The 24,481-nt window shown below is 37.9% G+C and overlaps 2 protein-coding genes across 4 annotated transcripts; both read right to left on the minus strand.

Moving 5' to 3' along the window:
- Window positions 1-158: 158 nt before the first annotated feature.
- On the minus strand, window positions 159-10,368 carry LOC146478498 (EGF-like repeat and discoidin I-like domain-containing protein 3). Its single transcript, XM_085111700.1, has 8 exons — window positions 9,994-10,368; window positions 9,127-9,241; window positions 7,896-8,009; window positions 6,823-7,148; window positions 3,242-3,380; window positions 2,102-2,436; window positions 1,633-1,771; window positions 159-1,038 (listed from the first exon to the last, which is right to left on the minus strand). Exons 1-7 carry the CDS (start codon window positions 10,366-10,368, stop codon window positions 1,634-1,636), a joined length of 1,542 nt encoding a protein of 513 aa, XP_084967826.1. The 3' UTR covers window positions 159-1,038; window position 1,633.
- Window positions 10,369-11,603: 1,235 nt separating this feature from the next.
- Window positions 11,604-23,957, minus strand: LOC146478499 (carbonic anhydrase-like). 3 transcript variants are annotated; one of them, XM_085112061.1, is made up of 12 exons: window positions 23,856-23,957; window positions 23,653-23,759; window positions 22,958-23,132; window positions 21,818-21,877; window positions 21,599-21,650; window positions 18,935-19,008; window positions 16,766-16,804; window positions 15,295-15,635; window positions 14,128-14,220; window positions 13,538-13,604; window positions 12,593-12,765; window positions 11,604-12,316 (listed from the first exon to the last, which is right to left on the minus strand). In XM_085112061.1, exons 5-12 carry the CDS (start codon window positions 21,607-21,609, stop codon window positions 12,203-12,205), a joined length of 912 nt encoding a protein of 303 aa, XP_084968187.1. In that variant the 5' UTR covers window positions 21,610-21,650; window positions 21,818-21,877; window positions 22,958-23,132; window positions 23,653-23,759; window positions 23,856-23,957; the 3' UTR covers window positions 11,604-12,202. The 3 variants fall into 3 exon arrangements, with proteins under 3 accessions (XP_084968187.1, XP_084968188.1, XP_084968189.1); XM_085112062.1 differs by lacking the exon at window positions 21,818-21,877; XM_085112063.1 differs by lacking the exons at window positions 21,599-21,650; window positions 22,958-23,132; window positions 23,653-23,759; window positions 23,856-23,957.
- Window positions 23,958-24,481: the final 524 nt, after the last annotated feature.

The following is a 24,481-nucleotide window of genomic DNA, read 5'->3' on the forward strand; positions in this document are numbered from 1 at the left end:
TTGTCATAGGTATACCAACCTCTGCGAGGTTGGTTAAATGATAACTTCATGTTTGTAAAACATACTTTGCAATTCTCAAATCTACCAACAAGTTTAGTGCAACGAAGTGCACGAAGGTAACAATTTTAATGTTTTTATATTACTTTAGTTTAGTTTAAAGCCCCAAAGAAAGCTTAGTGTTATAACCGAAGCGGCTATTGAAGACCACTGGTCCACCTCAAACGGGATGATAAAGCTGCGGTCTCAAAAAGAAACTACTTGCTTTCAAGATTTTCATGCAATTCCCTTTAAAAAGTGCACCTGTATGTTCTGTAACGTCAATTTCCTTTCTTGCGCGCGATTTGTTGTGTAAGAACTTGCGCTTATATTGTGCATGTTCTATAGCAAGATGCTGACATGCGCATAACGGTAGAAGGTGACAACTTGAAGGTCTGTTGATATTTTACACTCCTTGTCATTTGTAAACGAAGGCAGTCGAGTGAGAAGAAAACGTGCTTCCCGGTGAAAATCGTCGGGAAGGTACAAAGTAGCGTTTTCACCCTTCCGTCTCTTCACCTGCGCGGAAATGGTCCACTCTTAACTTTTTCAGGAGGTTCTTCTTGTACTCTAACACTTCGTCTTGTAGTCGAACACCTTGACAAAAAGACTGTCGTGCTAGCTTGCACATAGAAACATTCCATATGTAAGTGGACATCTCTCGCAAGTGACCACTCCAGTAGCCTGAGTATCAGGCCTTCCCGAAAAGCCTGATACTCAGGCTACCACTCCAGTCAGTGTCCACCCGATGGGCGACGAATATCAAGGGGTTCGATTGTATAAGCTCCTGTACTGTGGGCACGCCAGCACGGCTGTACCGGTTGTATGTTGTGTTTAAATTGTTTGCCTTGTATCTTTCCATTTCAGTACTTAAGACCTTCAAGCAAAGCATACCGCATCTCGTGTTGTCCCTGAGCATTTGCACTGGTATGTCGTTAAAAGTTTCAGATTGGTGAGGGTCACGATGCCTTCAGTTCACAGGTGAGACACACAACGTATCTTCTGCAACAAGGAAAATAAACATTGTCTTACTGAACAACATCGTTATCATATATCATCATCATCATCATCAACAACGACAACTACTATTTCTGCTCACTTTTACTACTGCTGCTGCTGCTACTGCAACCAGCCGACGAGTCAGTCAGTCAATCAATCTCTGAGTGTCTACCAATCAGTCAGCCAGTTGGTCAAGTCCACAGATCAATCAAATCAAATCAGTCAATCAATCAATCAATCAACTAGTAAATGATATATCGGCGAGTCGGTCAGTCAGTAAATAAATAAAATAAATCCGTTTATCCAATCAGTCATTCTCATTCAACCAACCACCAACCAAATCAATCAATCAATCAATCATTTAACAAACCATTCAGTCAAATCAGTCAATCAATCAACCAGTAAACTATATATTGGTGAGTCGGTCAGTCAGTAGATGCACCGATTATTCCATTCAACCAACCACCAACCAAATCAATCAATCAATCAATCAATCAATCAATCAATCAATCAATCAATCAATCAATCAATCAATCAATCAATCGCCTGGTGACTAATCAAACAATTAATTGATCAATCAATAATATAATTCAATACCTTAATAAGTGTAAAGCTCCATCCTCATTGAAATATGATTCACCCATTCCGTTGGCCTTATTCGCAACAATCGTGCAGTGATTGGTGGATTTAGGTGCTGGTAGACAATTGTGTCGCGGTCGAAATTGGCGAGGAAAACCTGATCGTCAACAAATAAAAAATTGTCACTTTTAATCACTCGTGGAAATGGGAGGTTCCCGGATTCAGATCCAATAGAGTACTAAAGTGACGACGTCACAAAAAATAAATTTCCGAAATTATGGGATCTGTTGAGATATTTTGAAAGAAAATGATGAAAAACGTCTACTTGCCAAAAATCAGCATCTTGTTGCAGTTCGGGGGTGAGATATTAGTATTGTTGTGCTCTGACCACCCCATACCAATCCTTGTAATTTTGTCTTTGCTCAATAAAACGTTTAGCACAGAAACAAAATCAGGTTTAAAGATGTGACCATGAGAAGCTGCTTACCGCATCTGAAGATTGCCCTTCCTTCTTGTAAAACCAGAACGTCGTTCCATTTTCACTGTACTGCAGCTTGTACCTTGTTACATACTGTGCAGGAGACAAGGCATTTCTTCCCTGTGTGCCAATGTACGTCACGCTTTTTATTTTGCCAAAATCGACCTGAATCCATTGATTTAAATCAGTTAACAGACTGGACCAGGCCCCTCTAGCGTATGCCGAGATTTCCTTGGTGTGTAGCCTTGCCCGGAAGCGACTGTGGTAGACATCAAATTCTGAGGACGCAGAAAGCTGGGAGTTTGTTATCGCACCGCTTTCCATTCCTAGAGCCCGCATGTCTTCTGCAAATCAATAAAAAAAGAAAAAACGGAACTAAAGACAATATGGCCTTTGCTGAAGCCAAGGGTGTACCCGACAAATTTGTGATCGGGATGTAACCAAGGCCCGCCTCTGAAACTGCCGATGAAGGGCTAACAGTCGAAAACCTCAGCTCTCAAATTCCTTTACGGTGGCCAAATTCCATCCCTAAATACGGTATTCGATTACATTGTGAGCCGACTTTTTCAAAGAAGTCTCACTTAGAGCAAGATTTACGTCAACAACAAAAGTTAAACGGATGATGGGCGAATGCTAGATGAGTGTTCAAACGGTTTCAATGCCATTTAACACTTTCAAGAAGGAAGAAAAATGTTGAATCGATGTTGAATGAAAGTTTAAACCAATTTACACACTTTCAACAAGCTTGGAACATTTTTATACGCTTTCAACAATGTTAAACGACCTGTTCAATCGCCCCCAACATTTGATTCAACAAGGTGTTGAACGCATGTTGAAGCCTTGAAATGTTGAAACCGTTTAAACGGGCCTTAAGATTACAATTAGTTTCAAGCTAAAGCAAAGCACACGAGGGCGCGCGAGAATCCTCTCGCGCTCCCGCGCGTCTCCTCGCGACAAGATTTTTGCGATCGCTCTCATGATCATACCCCTACAGGAGCCATAATCCTGACTTTGGCTCCTGACCCCGATTACCCCCAGCCGAACTGCTAGCAAATAAGAAACGTTTCCCTTATTGTATTTTAATTAAATCTTCTCCTATTTCATCAAAAATCGAAACCTTTTCCATCCACATTCTACAGGGTACTTTACCAAAGCAGCCGTAGAGTTCCATCCTTGTAGATATGTGATTGTTCCATGCTGTTGGTAATAATCTGATGTACCTTGCTTTGATTGGTGGAATCAAAGCATGCTTTACGACAGTTTCAGCATCATTATTTCCAACGAACACCTAATCATGAAGAAAAGACGTAAATCACATTTACCCTGTTAATTGCGAATAGATTAGTATTAAAGTGCCTATCACCCCTACCCAATTCCTCTCATTCTCAAAAGTAGACGTAGAAAGTAAGCCAAAACAAGCAAAATAATGAGATTTGAAGTTATTCTCGATTTTTAAAACGCGATCGAAATCACAATTTCCGAAGTTAAAACCGCGCCATTAGAGGACTGGCACTAGTGAGTTGTGACGTCGACCCGGTATCTCGATAACAAGCACACAACAAAACAGTAGTGAGTCGGAGTGAATTCTACGCGAGCTGTTTGGGGTTTCTGGCCGATTTTTTAGCCTAAAATCCGAACACTGACACCGAATCCGAGCAAAGCTGTAACGCAGATGATTCAGAATTTAACTACAACCCCGGCTACGTGATTGACGCGACTATCAAGCACGTATAATAGGAATGAAAGGCCTACACAACTCCTACTCGCATGTTTATCGCTTCTATCTCAGTCTTTTGATCAATTTAGCTTCTTATATGTTTACAGCTGGTTGGCATGACGATTTGAAGGATTTGTATGATAATCATAGAACAAAACCATGTGCTTAACTGTAGCATGTTTTGTATTTTGATCTCAAAGGACATTCTGGGGTTAGAGTTCTGCGTTTAGCGCCTGTTTATTTCACCTCTTGTTGTTTCTGTTTAGCCGCTGTCGTTCTTATGCCATTTCATTTTACTAATATTTAGATCTAGTTTGGCTCGTTTCAGTTCGCGGTCCGGTGACAGTACAGCTTCTAGTTAGGATTGAACCGGGTGATAATCTTTAACCTCCGAAAGCGACCGCTATTGTTGTCATCTTTGTGAGGATGCAACTGTGTAATTACATCACTTTATCTTACAGTTTTTGTATTTCGGGGCCCGGCCATTTGTTTTTGTGGCAAGATGTTGTGTCTCTGGTCGTTGCTATTTGTTTTTTGATCCTTTCTCTAGCACTGTAGATTGCTTCGAGAGCTATGCAATGCGTGAAATGTTTGTTTAGTTACGGCTTCGTTTTTGCATGACCCTTTGCATCGCCTCGCTTCGCTCCGCTCTGAGGTTTGTGTTGGGGGAGCTTGCTATTTTCTAAATATTTGAAATCTTTCGGTTTTAAAGAATATTTTACTGGGGCTCGATTGAAGTGTAAATAAGCAAGACTTTTCCTATGAACAAGAGGCTTGCCTTTTGTCAACAAAAATACCCACATCAAATTTTACTTCGCGACAACATGCGGACCGCTGAGGAGACATTTTTCGTGGCGTAAATATAAGCTTATTCAGTTGATTTTTTTACCATTTTTAAATTGTTTTTAGCTGAAATTGTTCTTGTATTAAGAGAAGTAAAACCGCACAACGTTTGGAAAGCCATTGCGTGTGTAATTTTTCAAAATATCTCGATTTCCAGGTGAGAAAAGCCGACCTTTCGAGCAGTATTTTGAGCAGTACAGTATATGTCAATCGACCGAGATTTTCGATTGACTCTTAATTACTGGCTCGTTCTTCACAGACAAATTCAAAACTGAAGCTTTTTTAAAAAGAATGTTCTGTTCTTCTTGGAAAGGCTAATCCCAAACTTATACACGTGGAATTGAGAAAGAAAAAGAACTAGCTTTATCATGTCACTGTGGCCCCTCATCCGCGCGCCAACAGACAGCAGTCTCAGAAGTAAGAGACTCCATTCGCCTCTTCGCATTTTTGTGAGTCTAGACCAATTGTAAATGAAAATAAGTTTACTATTTCAGTAGGTTTTTTATTAGCTGCACCTATGAGCTTAAATAAAAAAACGGAAACATTTCTTACCGCACGTTCGCGGCGATGTTTGGAAATGGTTTAAATCTGGTCACCGCTTTAGCATGGGCAGTTGGCGTCACATTAATACCGCTATCATCTCGTTTCAGTCTTGGTAGGGTTGGCTTGTTACTTACTTCATCAAGAAATCAGAATCGACGCATGAAGTCGTCGTTCACGAAGTGCTTGGAGCATATTGACGATTTTCCAGGTTTACCCGCTTTTGTTTCATGAAATCGATCTATTTCTTTCTGCATTTCCTTGCTTCATCATTATCGAACAGTGTAGCGAGCAGAACTATACCCTTCTACATAACTGTGAAGGCAGCATATTCACCTACCACATACCATCCTAACACATTCCAAGTTCAGTACAGAGAATGTAGTGACAAATGAGCAAATGCTCTGTGGCTGAGATACCGGGTCGACGTCACAAGCTTGTTAGAACCCAGTCTCTCAACTGCTCCTTTTTGTATTCAATATGGCGGAAAACGACCTATTTTGGGCGATTTTGTCGTCTGATAAAAACAAAACGAAACATGGAATACGATTTATTTCTTCGCAAAGCGTCTTAGACATGCATAAATTTTCGAAATTCATTAAAACTGTGTAAGGGTGATAGGCACTTTAAGTTACTTCCCAGAAAAAAATAATAATAAAACGGAGCGATGAATATCAACATCTAAATTCTCCTCACTGTTTTCCAAATATTTCTTATGGCACTAATTGGGAGAATTTCCGTTAACATCAAGGCATTATAAGGTGATCATCTGTAATCATCTCGTATCCAACAAGCATGAGAGGAACGTTTTTTTTTTTTTCGTTATTAAAAACAACTACGAAAAATCACTCAAATCGTACTGATTTAGTGATATTGGATTCCCCCTTGTCGTGTATTCTTGCCATATTTGTGGGGCTGGTGTAAATGGCTCATACACCATGGCCGCTAAACCAGTCAAAACTCTGGAACTGCGTTATAAAATGTGTCTGTATGTCTGTTTGAGTAGTGATGCATTGAGCAGTGATGTATTGTAAGGAAATATCATAGGTGCTAGTCGCTATTAGCGTTTGCTGTTTTAAGCTGTTTTTGGGAGTTATCTTTGTATCTCAAGCTATTTATTGCAAATCCCAAGACTAATATAAACGGAAAAATTCCTGACCGTAATAAGCATTCGAGAAAACAATTTCTCCCTGAAGATGAGACTCTGAAAAAAAATCCTTGAACGAATATGATCCCAATTGCAAGGGTTATATTATGTTTTTGATTTGTTATAACTGGGAACTTTGATTGTTGTGCGGCTAAGCCGGGGATTAGGTCCTCGAGCGATTTCACGAGCGGGCGAATTTTGCAAGGGACTGTTTGCATTGGTATCTGGTCTCATGGGTACAGCACGCACAAGAGTACAATAAAGATTTGAGGGGTGAATTCTGCGGCAACTTGTCCGGTCAATTCGGAATAGTTTGCAACTGGAGTTCCGAGTGGACGGGATCAAATTTTTAACGAAAATCGAAAATTAATCACAAAAGAAATGTCTCCGGAACTTGTTGCAGAGACTAGCTCCAAGAAACGAGTATGCCGAGGTTTAACATTTACAGAGGTTAAAAAAAACCGAATCGTCAGCTTATCCTACCTTAACGACACTGTCTCCCTGCTGCTTAAAGCCGAAAAATGCGCTGCCGTCGTTGCTAAAATGTAATTGATAATTTGTTATCCGTTGGTTAGAGCCAGCTCTACCCTGGGTTGCCACGTGCGTGACACGTGTTTTAATTCTCAGATCGATCTGTATCCATTGATACAGGTCATTTCTTTTCGCTGACCAAGCTCCTTTGTACAGTCCGTTTTGCTGGATGAAGAGCCTTCCGCGATCGGGGGAGTGGTAGCCATCGTATTGAGAGGACGCTGATAATTGGGCCGCTGTTATTTTACGGTTTTGCATTCCCAAAGGAGCCAGGCATTCTAAATAGGAACAGAATTCAAATCAGATTCAGTGAGTTGTTTACCCAGACCATTTTTGTATGGATTTCCACAGTACATATTAGTGTTAAGTCAGACGTTGAAGCGCTGACCTCGAGTTTCATACCTTACACTTCGCGTAATAATACTTTGGAGCGAGTTCTGTAGGGTATCTATTCTCGCTCATTAAGCACGCCAGTACAATGAAAATCCTCTTGAAGCACGACAAACAAACAACAATAACAACAACAACAGGTACTTCGTACATCCCAAGATATAGCAAACTACAAAATCTGTAAAGTAATTTTTCAGCTACATATTGGCTGTTTTCCGTCTTTTCGTTTGTGATTGTTTCAGCTCACAGAGCGAAAAAGTGGCTTTGATTACCTTGCTTTGATGTTTGGCTGTATACCATTTATCCATTGGAAATTTGTATCAACCGTCTCCCAGTTTCTATGCTTTTTTTCCATTTATGTAACAACACTGAACGTCTAGGAAACCTTATTCTATAAGCCCTATGGTTTGTCTTAAGGCTTTAATTCTCACCTGACTTTCTCTTTAGTTTTTTGTTTCTCTTCGTATTATTTGTAACTTGTGAGTGATCAAATAAATAAATAAATAAATAAATAAATAAATAAATAAATAAAATGAAATATGAAATACAATATGAAGATTGCCTACTTGATTCTTTAAACATTATTTATTTTGTCGACTAAACAAACAAAAAACACCACTACTTTTTAAACTGACCTGTTTGGCACTTAGATCCTCGGTATCCCGGCAGACAAGTGCATGAATACTTATTGACCTGGTCTGTACATGTGCCGCCATTTAAACAAGGTTGACTTAAACACTCGTTGATATCTGAAAACCGAGCGAGACAAACAGATTACGCTGTGAACCAATCAGATGTAGAGCCAAATATTACCCCCTCCCCCCTTTCTTGCAAGTGGTGCCGAGCGTAGAAGCAAGCAATGCCAGTGATAGTGAAATACTTGCCAAGATTCGCGATCAACGGCTATCACATTAGAAAAATCGAAATGCAATATAGTCAATAGAAAATCGAGAATTGTTTCTGGCCGTTATTACATTGATTATAAAGCATTTTTTTAATCGACTAAATTCTGTTGTGTATTAATTATTTATGTACCGTTTTTTGATTGCGTCTTGTTTTCACCTTTGGTAGTGTTGTAAATAACTTGCTAATGTATCATCAACTCTTGAGAGCTTTCGATTTGACAAAATAAAATCTCTGAAAAATCCGGGCGCAGTATCGAACAGGACACAAATTTCGTAGCAAGAAAAAACCGAAAAAGTTTGGTGTGCCTCGCGAGCTTCTTCTGTTGTTATTGTTGTTGTTGTTGTTTTTTTTTTCTGAAATTGGGAAAACGAAAATTGTTTTGGTTACATTCATATTCCCTTCGTAGGTGGCCTTTGTTTCTTTAAATACGTGGCCTTTATTTCTTTATTGCCAATTAGTTCCAGGGTGTTTTCTCGCAGTTGGAGATGGAAACTCGTGAATCGGAATGAGATTACACTGTTCGGGTGCAGCCAAACAGAATTCCATTTCATTCGTTACCTCAGAAATAATTGCAAAATACACCAGTATTTTTAGTCCAACTTCCGTTTGTCATAAGCGATACTTCGGCTTGTCATCTTCAAAATAAGCATCCATCTGAATCTAAACAGCTAAGACATTCAAATGTTGTGGAAGACAAATGCAAATAATTGACGTAATTTGCCAGCGCTGCGATCCTACAACTGCAGGAGTTGTTTAAAATCAAACTGAAAACCGCCAGCATGTTTCCTGTTTTGAAGATTAACTAAACCTAATTTTTTATTATCCGTCATGGGCGAGATGTGAGGTCACACTTTGGGAATCTTGTACTTCCTTTTAATAAAAAGATATACAGATAAATAGAAAATCTAAGAATTAGGACTTTAAATACGAATTCTGGGTGTTATGGTACTTCTTGTTCACCTGTCGTGCAATAAGAGTCCGTATATCCCGGGACGCAAGCACAATGGTATTTATTTTCTTCGTAAATTGGAATACAAGTCCCGCCGTTCTTGCAAGGGCGACTCGAACATGGCGTCTGTTAAAACAACGAAAAAACATTTAGACAATAGGATTGGAAATACACGACTTTAAATTTGCAATCAGACGTATGCAACGATGAACAGTAATAAAAATGATAATTGCCTTTTGAATTGCAATTGGAGCAACTATTGAAGATAATGATGCAACTGACTTCACTAAATACGGTGTAATAACTTCTAGAATATAGAAATTTTTGTGTGTTTCCAAAACCGGATTAGCCTAATAACGTATAGCTGAATAATCTTATGGCAGCTTCCTGTGGCTAGAACACTTATTTACTTCACTGATCAACCTGACAACGGCGGCCAGATATACACAAAAATCGGTATATATCGTTAGTTTACCTGTGGCTAATAAATTAAATCCAGAAAAAAAGAGAAAATAACATCATGTTCATCAATGCATTATGCCAAATTTGAACTAACAGGTAATGCAGAGTTCTCCTCAGTAGTCGAACGGTGAAAAGTTTCCGGAATTGTGTTTGTTAAGGCAGTTTCAATTTTGGCCATTGCCGGAATTCTCATAACTAACACAACCAGCCAACATATTATACAAGTCAGTTGTCACAACTGACAAGCATTCAATCTTCTCAGCTATCAGATGAAATTAAACAGTTTAGTTTGTCAAATATTTACTCGGTCATCGGCCATCTAAAATTGTACGATCACATTGGACATTCTTCATTCTTCAGAAAATTTGTCTTTGTCGAGCGCACCCATCGGCTAATTACACCCTTAGATTGCTTACCTTTAAACTGTAATGGTGAAACCCTTGTGAGGCCACAAGCTTGCTGGGACTTCTATACTTGTCTTCATTTAACAGCTCACATCGCAGTTTTTTCTTATCATTCGGCAACAAAGCGAGGTTGAACGAAAAACACGGTTTGCTATTCAAACAGGCCAGAGTACATTCGCTTGGTTTATCAACTTCGATAGAAGAGTCTAACAGAGATCCCTGAAGATGCTGATGTTTATGAACTACAAAGTGTGCGTAGGATACGCCGTTGTCATAAGAAGCTCGCTTTAAAACACGATTTCCTTGAACTACGCGTTGATTTTGATGCGTCAAATAGGGAGCTAGCAGAAATAAACCAAGCTGAAAGATTTTTTCTAACTGTGACATCTTGCCCACTATCAATTAGGACGTTTCAGTTTTCACTATTCTGGGAAACAAATAAGGCTTGCCATCACGTGTTTACTTATTTTTCAATTATCACTGCCTCATTAAACTTTACAATGATTTTCTGAATTCATTAGTCATGATTAGTTAGTTTCTCAACTGTTGGTTAAAATTATGACAAATTGCTTGGCTTCCTCAGCCGAATTAATTTTCGGTGTCTTTCGAAAATTTAAGAACTAGCTTAAATGCTCTTGGCCATAATTAATTACCTAGAAAAGCCACAGCTGAATGTCTGATATTTTGTTTGGTGTCAGCCCAGTAGTTTTGCATAACAATGTATGTTATAACCGCCAGTCTGTTTAATTCAGTACAGATATAACTGAAAGCTGCAAGCTGACTTACTCATAAAGTTTTATTTTCATGGTTTTACAATTTGCGAAATCGCCATAAAATTGGGCTGCCCATTGACAACCAATGAGAACATGACATCCTAAAATATTGTCTTCTGTGTTGTCAGATCGTTTGTGCCCTTTTAAAGACATATTTGTGTAAGCTAATGTAATTCAGTATGATCTGTTCGGTATGCTTTAGCTAAACGACCTTTTCTCGACATAATTGTCCCTTCAAAAACGAAAGCTTTTATTTTTCCATTGTTAAAAAAAATTTAGCTGACATTTGCCGAGTAAAACTTTCGATTTTCTTTAAAACTAAATCCGAATTTCTAACAGATATCGACCGAAATGAACCGTTGGACGCTTTTGATTATTTCAGCGAAATTCGGTGAGGAGCATAGAAACCTACGAACCTAGTCAATCAATCAAAGGCGAATTTTCATCCATCTTATATTAATTACATTACATCTGTTTTACAACTCAAACAAGTAAATTAACAGCTTCAATTACGCAGAAACTAAAATGTTTAAGCGAATTACATTTGGGAAGTGTCTAAATATGAATATAGTGCCGTCCATTGCCAAATTAGTAGCCCAGGGCTGCCATCTTTGTTTAGCACTTTTTGAGATTTAAATTAAAATTTTATCCGAAAAAAAAAAAAACATGATGAAAAAATATGAATAAAAAAGTAAAAGTAAAGTTACAACGTAAATTGTTTAAAAGTAAAAATTGGAATTAAAATCAAATGCGTTTCAAAAGCTAAAACAGAATCGAAACGAATTGCAATTTTGTTTTCGACAAAAAACCATCAAACAGAATCAAAATGAAACGCAAAACATCCTAATTGTAGGAAGAAATAAAATTTATTTGTTTTGTCACACATTACAGATATTACACACAGTGACACATACAATGCACGTTTTGCGACGAAGAAGCCTGGACTAGAAGCCGGAGCCTTACGAGGGCCAGGCTTCCCCCAAATTACAACAAATTTAGCTCACTTCAATTTAGTGCCAGTGAAGATATTAAGAAGAACATTCATTTCATGAGCATGTTGACCATTTGAAATGTTTCAAAACGTTATTAAAACACAGAAATTTCTTGCTTAAAGCTTGGTTTTCACGTGACAGGCACACATCGCCAACGAACGTTACACTTGCTGAAACTGAGCCAGCAAATCATACAACCTCGTTCCCAGGTTCTCTCCTTTTCCCGTGAGAGACCCTGGGAACGAGGTTGCAAATCATATAGTAATCAAGCCCAATAATGTTCGCAGTTTATTGAATCCTTATTTTGCTGAGTCGCCACTTGTAACGTCTCCCTGGTATTGCTGATTGCTCAGTATGCTGAGTAATCTACCGATCGTTAGCGATCATGGAAAGTGGCTTTAGTTAATTTTATCAGCTTCGCCAATTTTGTAAAGGGTCTGGCTGCTTAGGTCGGCTTCAATAAATCAACAAAACTTCTCGTCCGTTCCGTGGTTGTGTTGGCCTGAAGTTATTGCACATCCTGCCATGCGCATAACCGTGTCTTGCTTGCAGACGGTTGAAGGCAATCAGCTGAAATGAAATCAAAGAAGATTAATAAGGAAGAGTGTTGGAAGCAGAAGTTCTTTCGTGTGAAATGACCGCCGGGCAAACACATGACCTCCAAAATGGCGGCGCCGGAGGAATTTTGAAAATAAGCGATAAATAAACCCTGTTTTGTTTCATAATGAAATATTATTTCCACGGTTTTTTAAACGAGAATGTGAAATTACACTGCATTTTCAACAGTTAAACGTCAATTCAGTTCAAAAGTGGAGATTTCGTAGGACAAATTAACCGTTGGCTGACCTGTGCAGGGTTGAGTGGCGCTGGGACCTGTAGCAGAATCCATCGCACTGATTGATAGCAGGGAGGGGTGGTAAGGGAACCTTGGTAGGTATAGTACGGCGATCCTCTGTTTAAGGCGGGTACCAAGTATTTAAGGTAAATACCGTCTCTTTCTCCCACGCTGACGTTTGCTCCTGTTTTTTAGAAAAATAGGTAACAAAATAGGCAACAATATTGTCTAACCAGATCTCGAGCATGCTTTAAGACTGTAAAATAATGGCCGATCAATTCGAAACTTCAACATCTCCTCCTCCCTGAAAACCCTTCGGCGTTTGAACTTTTATGGATTGTTGCTGTTGTTTTTTTTTTTTTAATTTTCTCTTGAAGCCCCTTTTGACACAAGCGAAATTTTGTCCTTGAAAAACTCCCCAACCCCCAAAAACCAACGCCCGGATTTCGCTAGACCAAAGGTAAATCTGGTTCAAACTCCTCACCCCACCCCGTTTGAATTCCTCATCTCCTTGGTACGTTGCATACCCAAGTAACCTGAATATGTCCGGGGAGGGAGGGGAAGTCCAAGGTTTAAATTGATGAGCACATAATGACAATTCACTTGCAATGACAGTCTTAAATGGAACGTTAGATACGTTGAATTTATTTTAGCTGGGCAATGGGAGCAAACTACTCTAGGATACAAAGGAAACTCGCGCAACTCATTTTAAAACAGGGAACCGCTACTTTACTTTTGATCATGAATGCGCAATCAGCGCCGAATTAAATTCAGTATTGTACTTTTCAATTTCACATTGACCTTTCTGTCTTTTTAAGAAATGTATTTATTTGTTTACTGTTTGGATTATTTAACGTTTTTCTTGGAAATTTGTTTTCATAAACGTTAATTGATTGATGATTAAAGCAACTTTCTTTAAAATCCTGAAGATAGACAATAATTGATTGCCTGTGTACCTTCTTCGGTGATCATTTCTAGCTTGCTCTTCAGCTTTTCCAGAATCGTATTGGCCCTCAGACAAAGCTGAAAGAGAAATGCGGTCATAAATTGTGTAAATAAAAATAATTTACAGATGGGTAAATAAGGAGTTATGTGGGGGAGGGGGAGGGGGGAGCGGTTGTGACCGGAGTTCAATGTGCTCGTCTTGTACTCGCGAAGGTCTGAACTGAACTGAACTGAACTGAACTGAAGGTCAACGATCACTTATGAAAGCAATCTTGGTGTGAACAATGAAAGAAACTTTATTAGGAAAATAATACTCGGAGAAGGCTGTTGTAATTCGCGGTGGGTTATCTTCAGACAAAATACGGAAAACCTAAAAATCATAGGCGTTCATTAATAAGCTTCTTTTTGTGCAAAAAGATGAAAAGAGATATAATAGAATAACTAAGCAAGAGATTTAGAGTACTGGGCATTCTGTCGATTATCGTGGTAAAATCAATATAAAGTCATCCTCGTTTTTCAACATATAAACTTGTGTTGATATAGTTTATTTTATGTAGGTGCAAAGCAATTTTGCAACAAAACCTTATTGTTTTCCTCTTACTTCAAAAAAGGCTCCAACAACTGCCAGTCCATCGGGTTTATCCATGGCGTTAGCAAAATTCTTGTATTTGGTGTTATAAAACACAAAATGAACCTGAAACGCAGACGAGAAAAAAAATTAACGTCTAATTATCAGCCAGTGAATTAGCCCACTTTGGGCTAGAATTATTTTGATTATTAAAAAGTGAATCATTGTATAATGCAATTCCAGGGATTTGATTGGATTAGCGGCCATGGTAAATGAGTCATTATGTACCATACCCGAGAAATAACGAGCATTTAATTGTCTTCTGGTTATTCATGCAAAGCGAAATCAGCAAGATCTAGCAATATTTCTTGGGTTAAGTATAAGTGGTGAGCTGAAACAAAAGAAATGAATCAAACATTTTTTTTTATTTTACAAATAGACTGATCTACTGCAACTGAAGACCAAACGAAGTAGCAAATAACGTTTTGCTAAGCCATACCACTTGAGCCACTTCAGAACGGTACGTTTGTCGTAATTAGAAAGTTTACATGTAATTTGTTTGACAGTATCCAAACAAGGCCTATGGCGGAGTACAATGGAGATCCACTTATTCAAGCCGAAACATCGTCAAAATCAACCTCGTTCCCAGGGCCTTTTCCCCACCCCCAAGCTAGGGAAAAGGCCCTGGGAACGAGGTTGCGTCAAAATTTGGGTATTTCTGATTATTTCAGCACAATAAAGCCGCCGTTACACGTTGAAACTTTTAGCTGAAACTTGTGTGCAACGGCGAACGAGACCAGTTTCACGAAGTGGTGTTACACGGTGAAACTCTTGTTTTTTCGCCACTGAGACCGCTGCAAGCCGTTGCAGAAGTAGAAAGCGGTTCTACTTTTCGTGAAACTTGTCTCGTAACGGAAGTTCGAAAAAGTTTCACGAAACCGACCATGTTACACGGCGCAACGCCTGCTGAAACTTATTTCGCAGCGCCGTTGCACACAAGTTTCAGCTAAAAGTTTCAACGTGTAACGGCGGCTTAAAAGGATCTCACGGGGTCAGCAGTCAAAGGTCAATGGCTCATTTAAAGTTTTCCCTTTCCTTGGCAAATTTCCATTACCTCTTCCCTGTATACTACATTTCGTTTACTGATCTAATTCACCCAGGAAGATTATTTATCTGAACAACAAAGAAAATTGTGGATACCTCAACAGGGTACGATTTTCCATGCAAAGTGTGTTCGGATCCTACGTTTGACGCGCATCCAAAGTGAAAGTGGAACTGTTCTAGTACATAGACACCGTCCCCCACCGGACCCCCTGTCAGGGTCACACGTTCAGTACCTCCCTTTTCAACTTGCAAGGTTGGAGCATGGCCATTGTTAATTAAGGTACCAGTGACTAAACCGCCTTGTTTGGCAAAACTGATCTGCAAATTAGTTTTCCAGTGATTACTACTCTTTAGCGGGTATTCCTCGATGTCAATGGGCGATTGGGCAAAACCAGCACACTGAGAGGCCACTTCGTTCCAGCGTGTTGGACCAAACGCTTCAAAATAAAAATGATAAAAAAGTCTTAATTTTATTTATTTATGAATGAATGTTTCTTTATACTACAAAATGGATAAGCGAATACAAAGTAAACGCTGCTATAAGCCCATGTGCAGCTATTAAAAAATAGATATTCTATGTACATGTATATGTAATTTCATCCTATGTAACAGTTAACGGCTGAAATTATGATCAGTATAAACCATGTTAATTAGAAGACTATATAACACAATATAATGGTACCACTAATTATAAAAGTACGGACGGATTAAAACGCGAGATAAAAAGATTCGGTTACATAAGTACTAGTTACATAAGCAGCGGAGGACTTACGTTTTAACAAGTTTAAGTATTAGACATATTTGTGAGTGATTGACACACAACAATCTCTATCTATCTCTTACCAGTGTTGGATCAAGGGGAGGCGCCTGGGGCCGAAAACCGAGGCCCCGAGCTAGGACCGAGGCGCCGAGATATTTCGTTTCACGAAGATTCACGAATTAATTAAGTCGAGCGTTCGACAGCGGACCCTCCACTTATCCGAATCTCTGTATCCTCCACTGCTTACAGTATTTATTACACCCGTTTTGAAATCGCTGGTGATCCTTGCAATCTGATTGGCTCTCAACAGTGCGATTTATTCCCAAATTGCACCATTTTTTGTTCTAAATTGCATCCTTTCTTCAGCCCATCAAAATGGAAATGAAGTAACAAAAATAGAATATTAAAATTGACAATGATACTCTGTGATTTCAAAACAGGTGTAATAAAGTGGTAATTGAACTTTGTGTCGTGCAATTTTGGTCTGAAATCATACTTGTGATTTCAAATCGAACTCGCGCTGCGCGCTCGTTCGATTTTGAAATCATGCGTATGATTTCAGACCAAATTGCACTCTACTCAGTTCAATTATCATTATAAATATATTGAATATCGCGGGCGAGCACTGCTCTATAACTTTCATTTGAAGATAAACTAAATATTGCTTTGAATAATGGAAACAATAGAAAAACAGAAAAAAATACATGAGTGACAAACCTGATTCTTCTGGTTTGTTCAACATCCACACCGAGTTTAATTTTAGAGGTTGTCAAATTAGTTTCTGTGTACGTTTGTACTGTACCTTACCTGAGGTGGAACTTTCGTCATATCCCCAGGCTGATCCACCTATTGAATAAAAATACATTAATAGTGAACTAACTATTGATATTGGCCGAATGAAGTTCACTGACTCTAGAAATACTCGCTTCGCTCATATGAACAATATTTGTCCTGTATTTACAAGAAAAACTGAGGGAGAACGGACACTCAGTATCACCACAACTCAATTGTGGAATGAGGTAGGTGTGAATCTGACAAAGAAAGTCATTGTTCATGCTTTTAAGAATAATAATGTTAACTTGCTACTTGAAAAACAAAGATCTTTTATCATTTTCAACATGTTGTTTTCTTTTCTTTTTATCTATTTGTATTGATTTTAGTCTTGAGGGCTACAAGTCTATTAGTGTTAGGTACTATTATGAATTACCCTTGCTAAATAAAGACTCGACTACCACTACTATTATTACAAGTTAAATGAAGATATTGTTCGGATTATTAAAGGGAACCCCCACTCACTCCGACAACAAATTGACGGTGAATTGTCGAAAATAGTGTCTAAATTCTAAATTTTACTTTAAATAGCAGAAATGACATTCAAGTGTGCTAAAAATTAGATATGATTATCGCCTGTTTTGGATTTTAAATTTCCTGGGCGCCGCCATTTTGGATTTCATGACGTCATATGGTTGCCGCTATTGTCAGTAAGCAGAAGTTCTTTTGTGTGAAACAATAGAGCAACCGTTTTACGTCATGAAATCCAAGATGGCGGCGCCCGGGAAATTTAAAATGAAACATAGGCGATAATCAAATTCTGTTTTGTCCGACACAGAAATATTATTTCCATGTTTTCCAACGACGTTTGAAATTAGATTGTATTTTCAACAATTTAACGTTAATGTATTTCAAGAGTGGAGGTTTCCTTTAATGGCGACTGAAATTTCAACATCAGTCACCCTCCACATTTTCTTACGATCATTGATAAATAAAAAATGCCAATGACAAAGGTTTAAGATCATATCGTTGTCAAGGGAGTTAAGTTGTTAAGTGCGTATGCTTACAAGGCATTTTATATTTGACTTCCTTTTTCCTAAGTAAAAAGCAAGAAAGAAGTAATTGCACCCTGCAACAAAAATAACTCGATCGCTTTTTTGCACACGCTAGATCACAGTTCCACTTGTCCATCGTGTTAGGTAAAAAGTAATTGCAATATATTGCTTTATTCAAGATATACAAAAAAAGTTGAAAGGCAAGTAGAAAGTGCTTTTAACATAGGCAAGGGTTACTTTCTATTTAAAACTGTGGATCTTCTTTTGTGGGGAGATAGAGAATGGCTCTCTGACCTGTTGAAGCCTTCATGTTGCTCCAACCCTCCTAGATATGTGTGTCTTTGGTCTTTGGTACACTGACCTCACCAATAACCCTGAAGTGTGCTCCATGGTTACAAATATTACGTACGTCTGTGAACACCCTTGGCAGTAGTTATATTGCTCGGTGTAGTGGCATTGCATCAGTCAGCAATTTCATTATTTTTTTTTTCTACGCGATTATTGCTGCAGGTCGCTTATGCTTTAAGCAGTGCATTTGGTTGAAAAGAGTTCAAACCTTATTTATTGCTGGTAATTAAATATAAACAATAAAGAATTGAAAATGTTCGTGGGTAGTCTGACGCGGCGTTTCGTCTCAGCCAAGAGACTCTTCAATTTCAACTCGTCTACGTGCGGTTGGGAATCCTTTTGCGATAGAGGGCAAGACTGAGAGTACACCAAGTTTGAAATTTTGCAAAACATTTAAAAAAAAAAAGATAGTACCACGGAAGGTAACTGCATTCTAGCAGCTTTATAGCATTGTACACACTGAAAACAGTATTGAGCACTAACTGTGCGAAATAAGAATGCGTCTCTCGCCAATTTTAAAAATTAAAAATTGAAATAGAACTACTTTGTGCAGTATAGAAAAAAAAAAAAAAACAGGAGAGTTCTATTTGTACCTAGATTTCGTTTGAATGGACACACCTTTCATCTAAGGGTTGTAAAATGTTTTCGGCCTTCAGTTGTTTAGCATGACATACAGCACCAATGGGAAGTACTGCTTAATTTCTTTTATTTTAAATAGTTTTAATTTATCAATCATTATACTCGGCAAGTAATAAATGGATAAGATGAAATGATGTATCAAGGTAAAATGTTTGCAACTTACCTGCAGTTGAGGATGATTTAGCTACCGCAATTAGCGAGACAAATACCAAGGCACCTGGCTGCATTGTCACAATTCTAAATAATAATTTATATGTATTTAACGAAACACATCAGGAAACCAAAGCCGGAATAACTAAAAATTTATGTCTTAGACTTGCGACTGTCTCAAGAAATATTGTTGCGGAACACGATGCCACTGCTTTCAAAGACAAGTTGTCGAGTGTTTTGTCTGAGTGATGATCAATTGTAGTTTAAAAATAGTAGTGGACTCCACATTTATGAAGGCTAAAAAAAATCAATAATTTTTTGTCTAGAGTTAGTGCTTTTCCCTTTCTGGAAGGAGTAAACAGGCCTGTCAGTATAAAAGATTAAGCTAAAATCAATGATAATTACATTAAGTAAAATATGTCATTATTCTTATAACAATGCCTTTCCCTTTTTTGCCATTTCGTGGAAACTAAGCGTTATTCTTTGTTATTGGCGTAAATAATTTTATTTGATTTTATGCTTCTAACTTGGCGGTATTTACAATTAAATGAAATTATAAGTTAAGAGAAATTTTCAGTTGATTTCTAACAATTTTCAAGCCCCGTGTATTACTGTCGATATTATTCAACGCCTTTCAAAAACTGTTGAACAAGCAATATCGATATTTTTAATTGGAGCGTACTAATTTAGTACTAGATTAACGAATTGTTAAACAGAAAATTGATTTTAAATTGTTTGACTATTTGGCAAATCTTGGGGTAAGAAGAAACCCTAAACGCCTTTTGCTTATACAAATAGCAACTGTTTGTATTAATTTATTAACGGTTACACTGTGAAAAGGTATTATATTAAAAAGGTGAAATTAAAAAGAGAAATTATCAGTCAGATGTGTAAATCTCAGCAGATATTGAAAACTCCTATTAAAAAAAAATACATTGTTAAGAACTCAGAATTAATTCGATAAGATTTAGTGAAAAATAAGCTGGTATCATTTTGACCCTTACTACGTAACCCGATAATCAAGTTTTTCTATTACGCGGTTTGTTGAAAATCAAGGCAATTTACCTGGAACGCATTTAACATTTTCACTAAAAACCCATGAACACCCATAGTTTTTTCCAAAATAAAGGAGAGGCAATACAACTACAGTCAATTCGTTATCGTCACGGATCGGATACTCGAGATTAAACCAGGGCCCGATAGTTCAAGATCCTATAGTGACAGACTTGGGTGCAGACAGCCAAAGACAAGAGTTATTTGTGCTGCAGAAACATCTTACAGTGAGTTTTGTTTAGAATTAAAACTCTACGAATGTTCTTACCTTATTTTCAAAATGGTATCAGATTGAATTTGATGCCCTACGTTTTCAACTTAAATTCGCTTCTTTAATGTACCCTTGTAATGTACGCTCTAGCACCTTTGCAAATGAGTTTGAAGGTACCCGTCTTTCACCTGCTTTTTGTTAAACACTTTGTTATTCTTTTTCTATAGTTTTCCGAACACTGAAGACTTCTGGTTGTTCCCAAAAGTACACATAACCCGCTGAAATTTTGTAGTCCCTTACATTAAGGGGGCATTCTGGTCAACTTACTGTTTTGTAATACAAAACCGGCTCTTTTTCAGCTCTTAATCAAACTTTCTTTCTCTCAGCGAGATTACATTCGAAACATACATGCCTCCACTTAGGTTGTAGTCCATGGTGCAATATATGATTGATAATTTTTAAATGATATTTAGAATGTTTCTAAAGAAGAAAATAAAAACGGGAGGTTACGAATTTATGAAGAAAAGTGAAAATTCAGGATTTGAAGGTGACTGAAAATTAAAATTAAAAGCTAATAATAAACAGAGGATTACCTGACAGTCCACTATGCCGTAAAACTCCCTTGGGAATAATTGTTAAGTGCAAATAACGCCCTGACAAAGAATTTTCTGTTTAACTCTCACCCTGACTTCATCTTTTTGGGGCTATTTCTTTGTCCCTGGTCCCTTGGGAGGCCTAAAAAGTGTCTCAGGGGACGTTTTTGGACACAGTGATTCCATTGGAAGCTTTTGAAAGAATATTTATATTTCGTGCAAGAATCGAATTCATTCCAAGGGGTAAGTCCACAATTTTGGTCAAAAATGACCAAATTTTGAAGTCGGCATTTTTAACTTGTTTATGTCCCTAGGTATCTCGGTATGTCGTAAAACTCCATTGGAAATCATTTTTAAGTGCAAATAACGCCCTGGCAAAGAATTTTCTGTTTAACTCTCACCCTGAATTCTTCTTTTGTGGGCCATTTCTTTGTCCCTGGGGACGTCTTCGGACACACTGATTCGATTGAAAGATTTTAAAAGAATATTTGTATTTCGTCGAAAAATCGACTTTTTTCCAAGAGGTGGGCTATTTCTTTGTCCCTGGTCCCTTGAGAGGCCTAAAAAGCGTCTCAGGGGACGTTTTCGGACACACTGATTCGATTGGAAGCTTTTAAAAGAATATATGTATTTCGTCCAAAAATCGACTTTTTTCCAAGGGGTAAGTCCAGGGTTTTTGGTCAAAAATGACCAAATTTTGAAGTCCGCATTTTTCACTTGTTTATGTCCCTAGGGATCTCGGTGTGTTGTAAAACTCCCTTGGAAATAACTTTTAAGTGCGAATAACGCCCTGACAAAGAATTTTCTGTTTAACTCTCACTCTGACTTCATCTTTTGTGGGCTATTTCTTTGTCCCTGGTCCCTTGGGAGGCCTAAAAAGTGTCATACAGCTATTTAAACAATGCATTAAATAATAGTGTCATTGTTAAAATAATATTTTGTCTGTAACCAGAATACTCCCACTCGTAAGTGGCTATACTTCTTGGAGACAAGCTTACCACTGCAGTTAAAAATTGCTATAATTCTAAGTACAGTGTACCTCTGACTGCATGGTTAAATATATCTTATATTTCTTGTTGGGGGACGTTCCTTGGTAAGCCTGAAAAAAAAAGAAATCAATTATAGAAGTCAAAAATGCTATACAATGTACATGATTGTACACTGGCTCCAGAAGTCTGTTCCCTAGAAAATATTGACAAGACCGAAGATAGGCTATGATGACAGCTTGTGGAAGGTCCCAAAAGGGACATTTTATTTCATTTTATATTGCACAGCTTGTTATGCCTCAGTGCTTGTAGCTTTAGCACTCACATATATGGTTATCACTAAAAATATATCTGGAACCCAGCCAGGGAATGTATATTTTATTAAGGAAACATTAATTTTACAAGTCAGAAATTTAAGGGTGCTGTAAAAAAAAGTAACAACAGGCAGCAGAATAGTCATAGGCAGGAATAGTACTAATTTTAATTATAATTATAATACCGTATTTACTCGCTTAACCATACACCTTTGAATGAGCGCCCAATTTCGAATAAGCACCCACCTCAAATAAGCGCCCACCCTGAAAGCCCAACAATTTATTAAGCGCCCACCTTGAATGAACAACCACCCTTATCCGGCCCCAGTCCCAACAAAAGACATTTCTGTACTAGCCCAGCGCGAAGTAAGAGGAACGTTAGTTGGTTTTAAATTGGTTTTAGATATGATAGTCAATGAACTTTTACATTGTTTTACGGCTTGTTCATGGTAGCTTTTGCACTTTGTTTTGTCTTGTTGAGGCGAGATAAACTTGCTATCCCTTGTTTTGTTATTCTCTAAAAAATGTCCTTGTTTTCCGAAAATGTTGGGAAAATAATAAGCGCCCACCCTTGAATAGGTGTTGTAGGTTAAAATGAATCCCAGGTTAAAATGATTTCAACCTAGGTTGATTTGTATTTTCCTTTGTTTAAGATGTAAATTACCCAACCTTAACAAAGGAAAATACAAATCAACCTAGGTTGAAATCATTTTAACCTGGATTCATTTTAACCTACAACATAGGCACCCACCTCAAATAAGCACCCACCCTCATCTGCACGGCCCAAAATTTAATAAGTGCCCAGGGTGGTTAATCAAATAGGTGCAATGTGTTTCTTGTCACTAATGAATAGTTTTCAAAAGTTCCTTAGGCACTCACCTCTCCTTCAGATTTAGAGTACTCCAGGAATGGGTTATTTGGTTCGCCGTGAGATTCTTCCAACTGTTTGCTAAGCTGAGAAATTGTGACTGCTTTACTCTTATCCTGTTTCACTTCACGCTTGCCAAACACATCAGACAAATCTTCAGCTGTTGTTGGAAATGAGTTGTATGTACTAGATTGATAAACAACATGTATATTATTAGCCACATTCATTATGGTATGGTCAGCTAATTTACTTCACATGGCAGCATGACTACCAACATCTGTTTTGTGAGGCAGATGTTGCTGCAATGATGGATCAGAGAATTTAGTCCACAGTATATGTTAGAGTGCTAAGGGCCCGTTTAAACAGTTTCAACATTTGACCAAAATTTGTTCAACAAAAGCTGACAAATATTGGGAAAATGTTGGATGAACGTAGTGTTCCAACTGCTTCAGTGCCATTCAACATTTTCAAGAACAAAGGAAATGTCAAAGCGTTGATTCAACAGTATGCTTTGAAATCAACAAGGTCAAGCAGTCAACACTTTTTTACACTTTCAGCAATGTTGAACGACCTGTCCAAATGCCCTAGACATTTGGTCCAACAAAATGTTGAATGCATGTTTGCTGAAATTTCCTTTATAGTTTAATAGTGATAATAGTCTTCCATAAATGCAGCAGTACACTGTAATTTGAATTTGCGTGCCCACCTTAATTACGTACACACCACAACTTTTGTGCGTCTCCTTGCTCTGGTGTTGTTGGCGTCACGTTTTTCCAAGAGGTAACATCCATTTTATTTGCTGTCATCAGTTTCCTGTTTTTTTTTTAATTTGTGTGAGAAATTAATACATAAATATTTAATCAACAGTGGTATTGTAAGCGATTATTGACATTATTGCGCTCAGTTCACCTCATACAGTTGAAAAAAAATCTCCACTTGTTGACTTCCTTTCTTCCTGCAACATGCTGTCGTAGTGGTCGAGTAACAACTTTTGTTTTAAATTTACCACCAACAGTCAAAAGGAAATAGTTGTTAAAAAAAGGACCAGAAATCTTGTAAGCGCCTTTTCGCTTGTGTATTCATGTGCCATAAAGAGGGAGATTTTTTTTAAATAACCTAAGTGCGCTAGTGCAGTAAAGCGCTTTATAGAAGCTACCTCGCAGTTCGCTCTTGGCTTAAAGCGAAACAACTCAAATCTTTTACACTAGAATTAGTACTGCTGCGAATTATGAGATAAGAAACGGAATATTTGGCAAGGGAAGAATAATTAATCAGATTTTTCAAAAACATGCATCACATTTGTACGGCGATTGAAGGGATACTGGAGAAGGTACGAAAACCAAGGGAACGTGCTTCATTACTCGGGAGAGGAAAATAATTTAGAATTTAAGATCATGTACAATAAATGTATGGAATTTGAGTGTAACATACTGTAAGTTCAAATAAAGGTAGGCCGTGCGCAAGTTTGAAAACAGTATAGTGGGCAAAAAAGCTGAAACTCTGATGATTAAACAAAGGAATTTCATCCAAAGTTA

The sequence above is a fragment of the Pavona decussata genome, unplaced genomic scaffold (genome assembly GCF_977016875.1).
Source record: "Pavona decussata unplaced genomic scaffold, jaPavDecu1.1 SCAFFOLD_64, whole genome shotgun sequence".
Classification (NCBI taxonomy): Eukaryota; Metazoa; Cnidaria; class Anthozoa; order Scleractinia; family Agariciidae; genus Pavona; species Pavona decussata.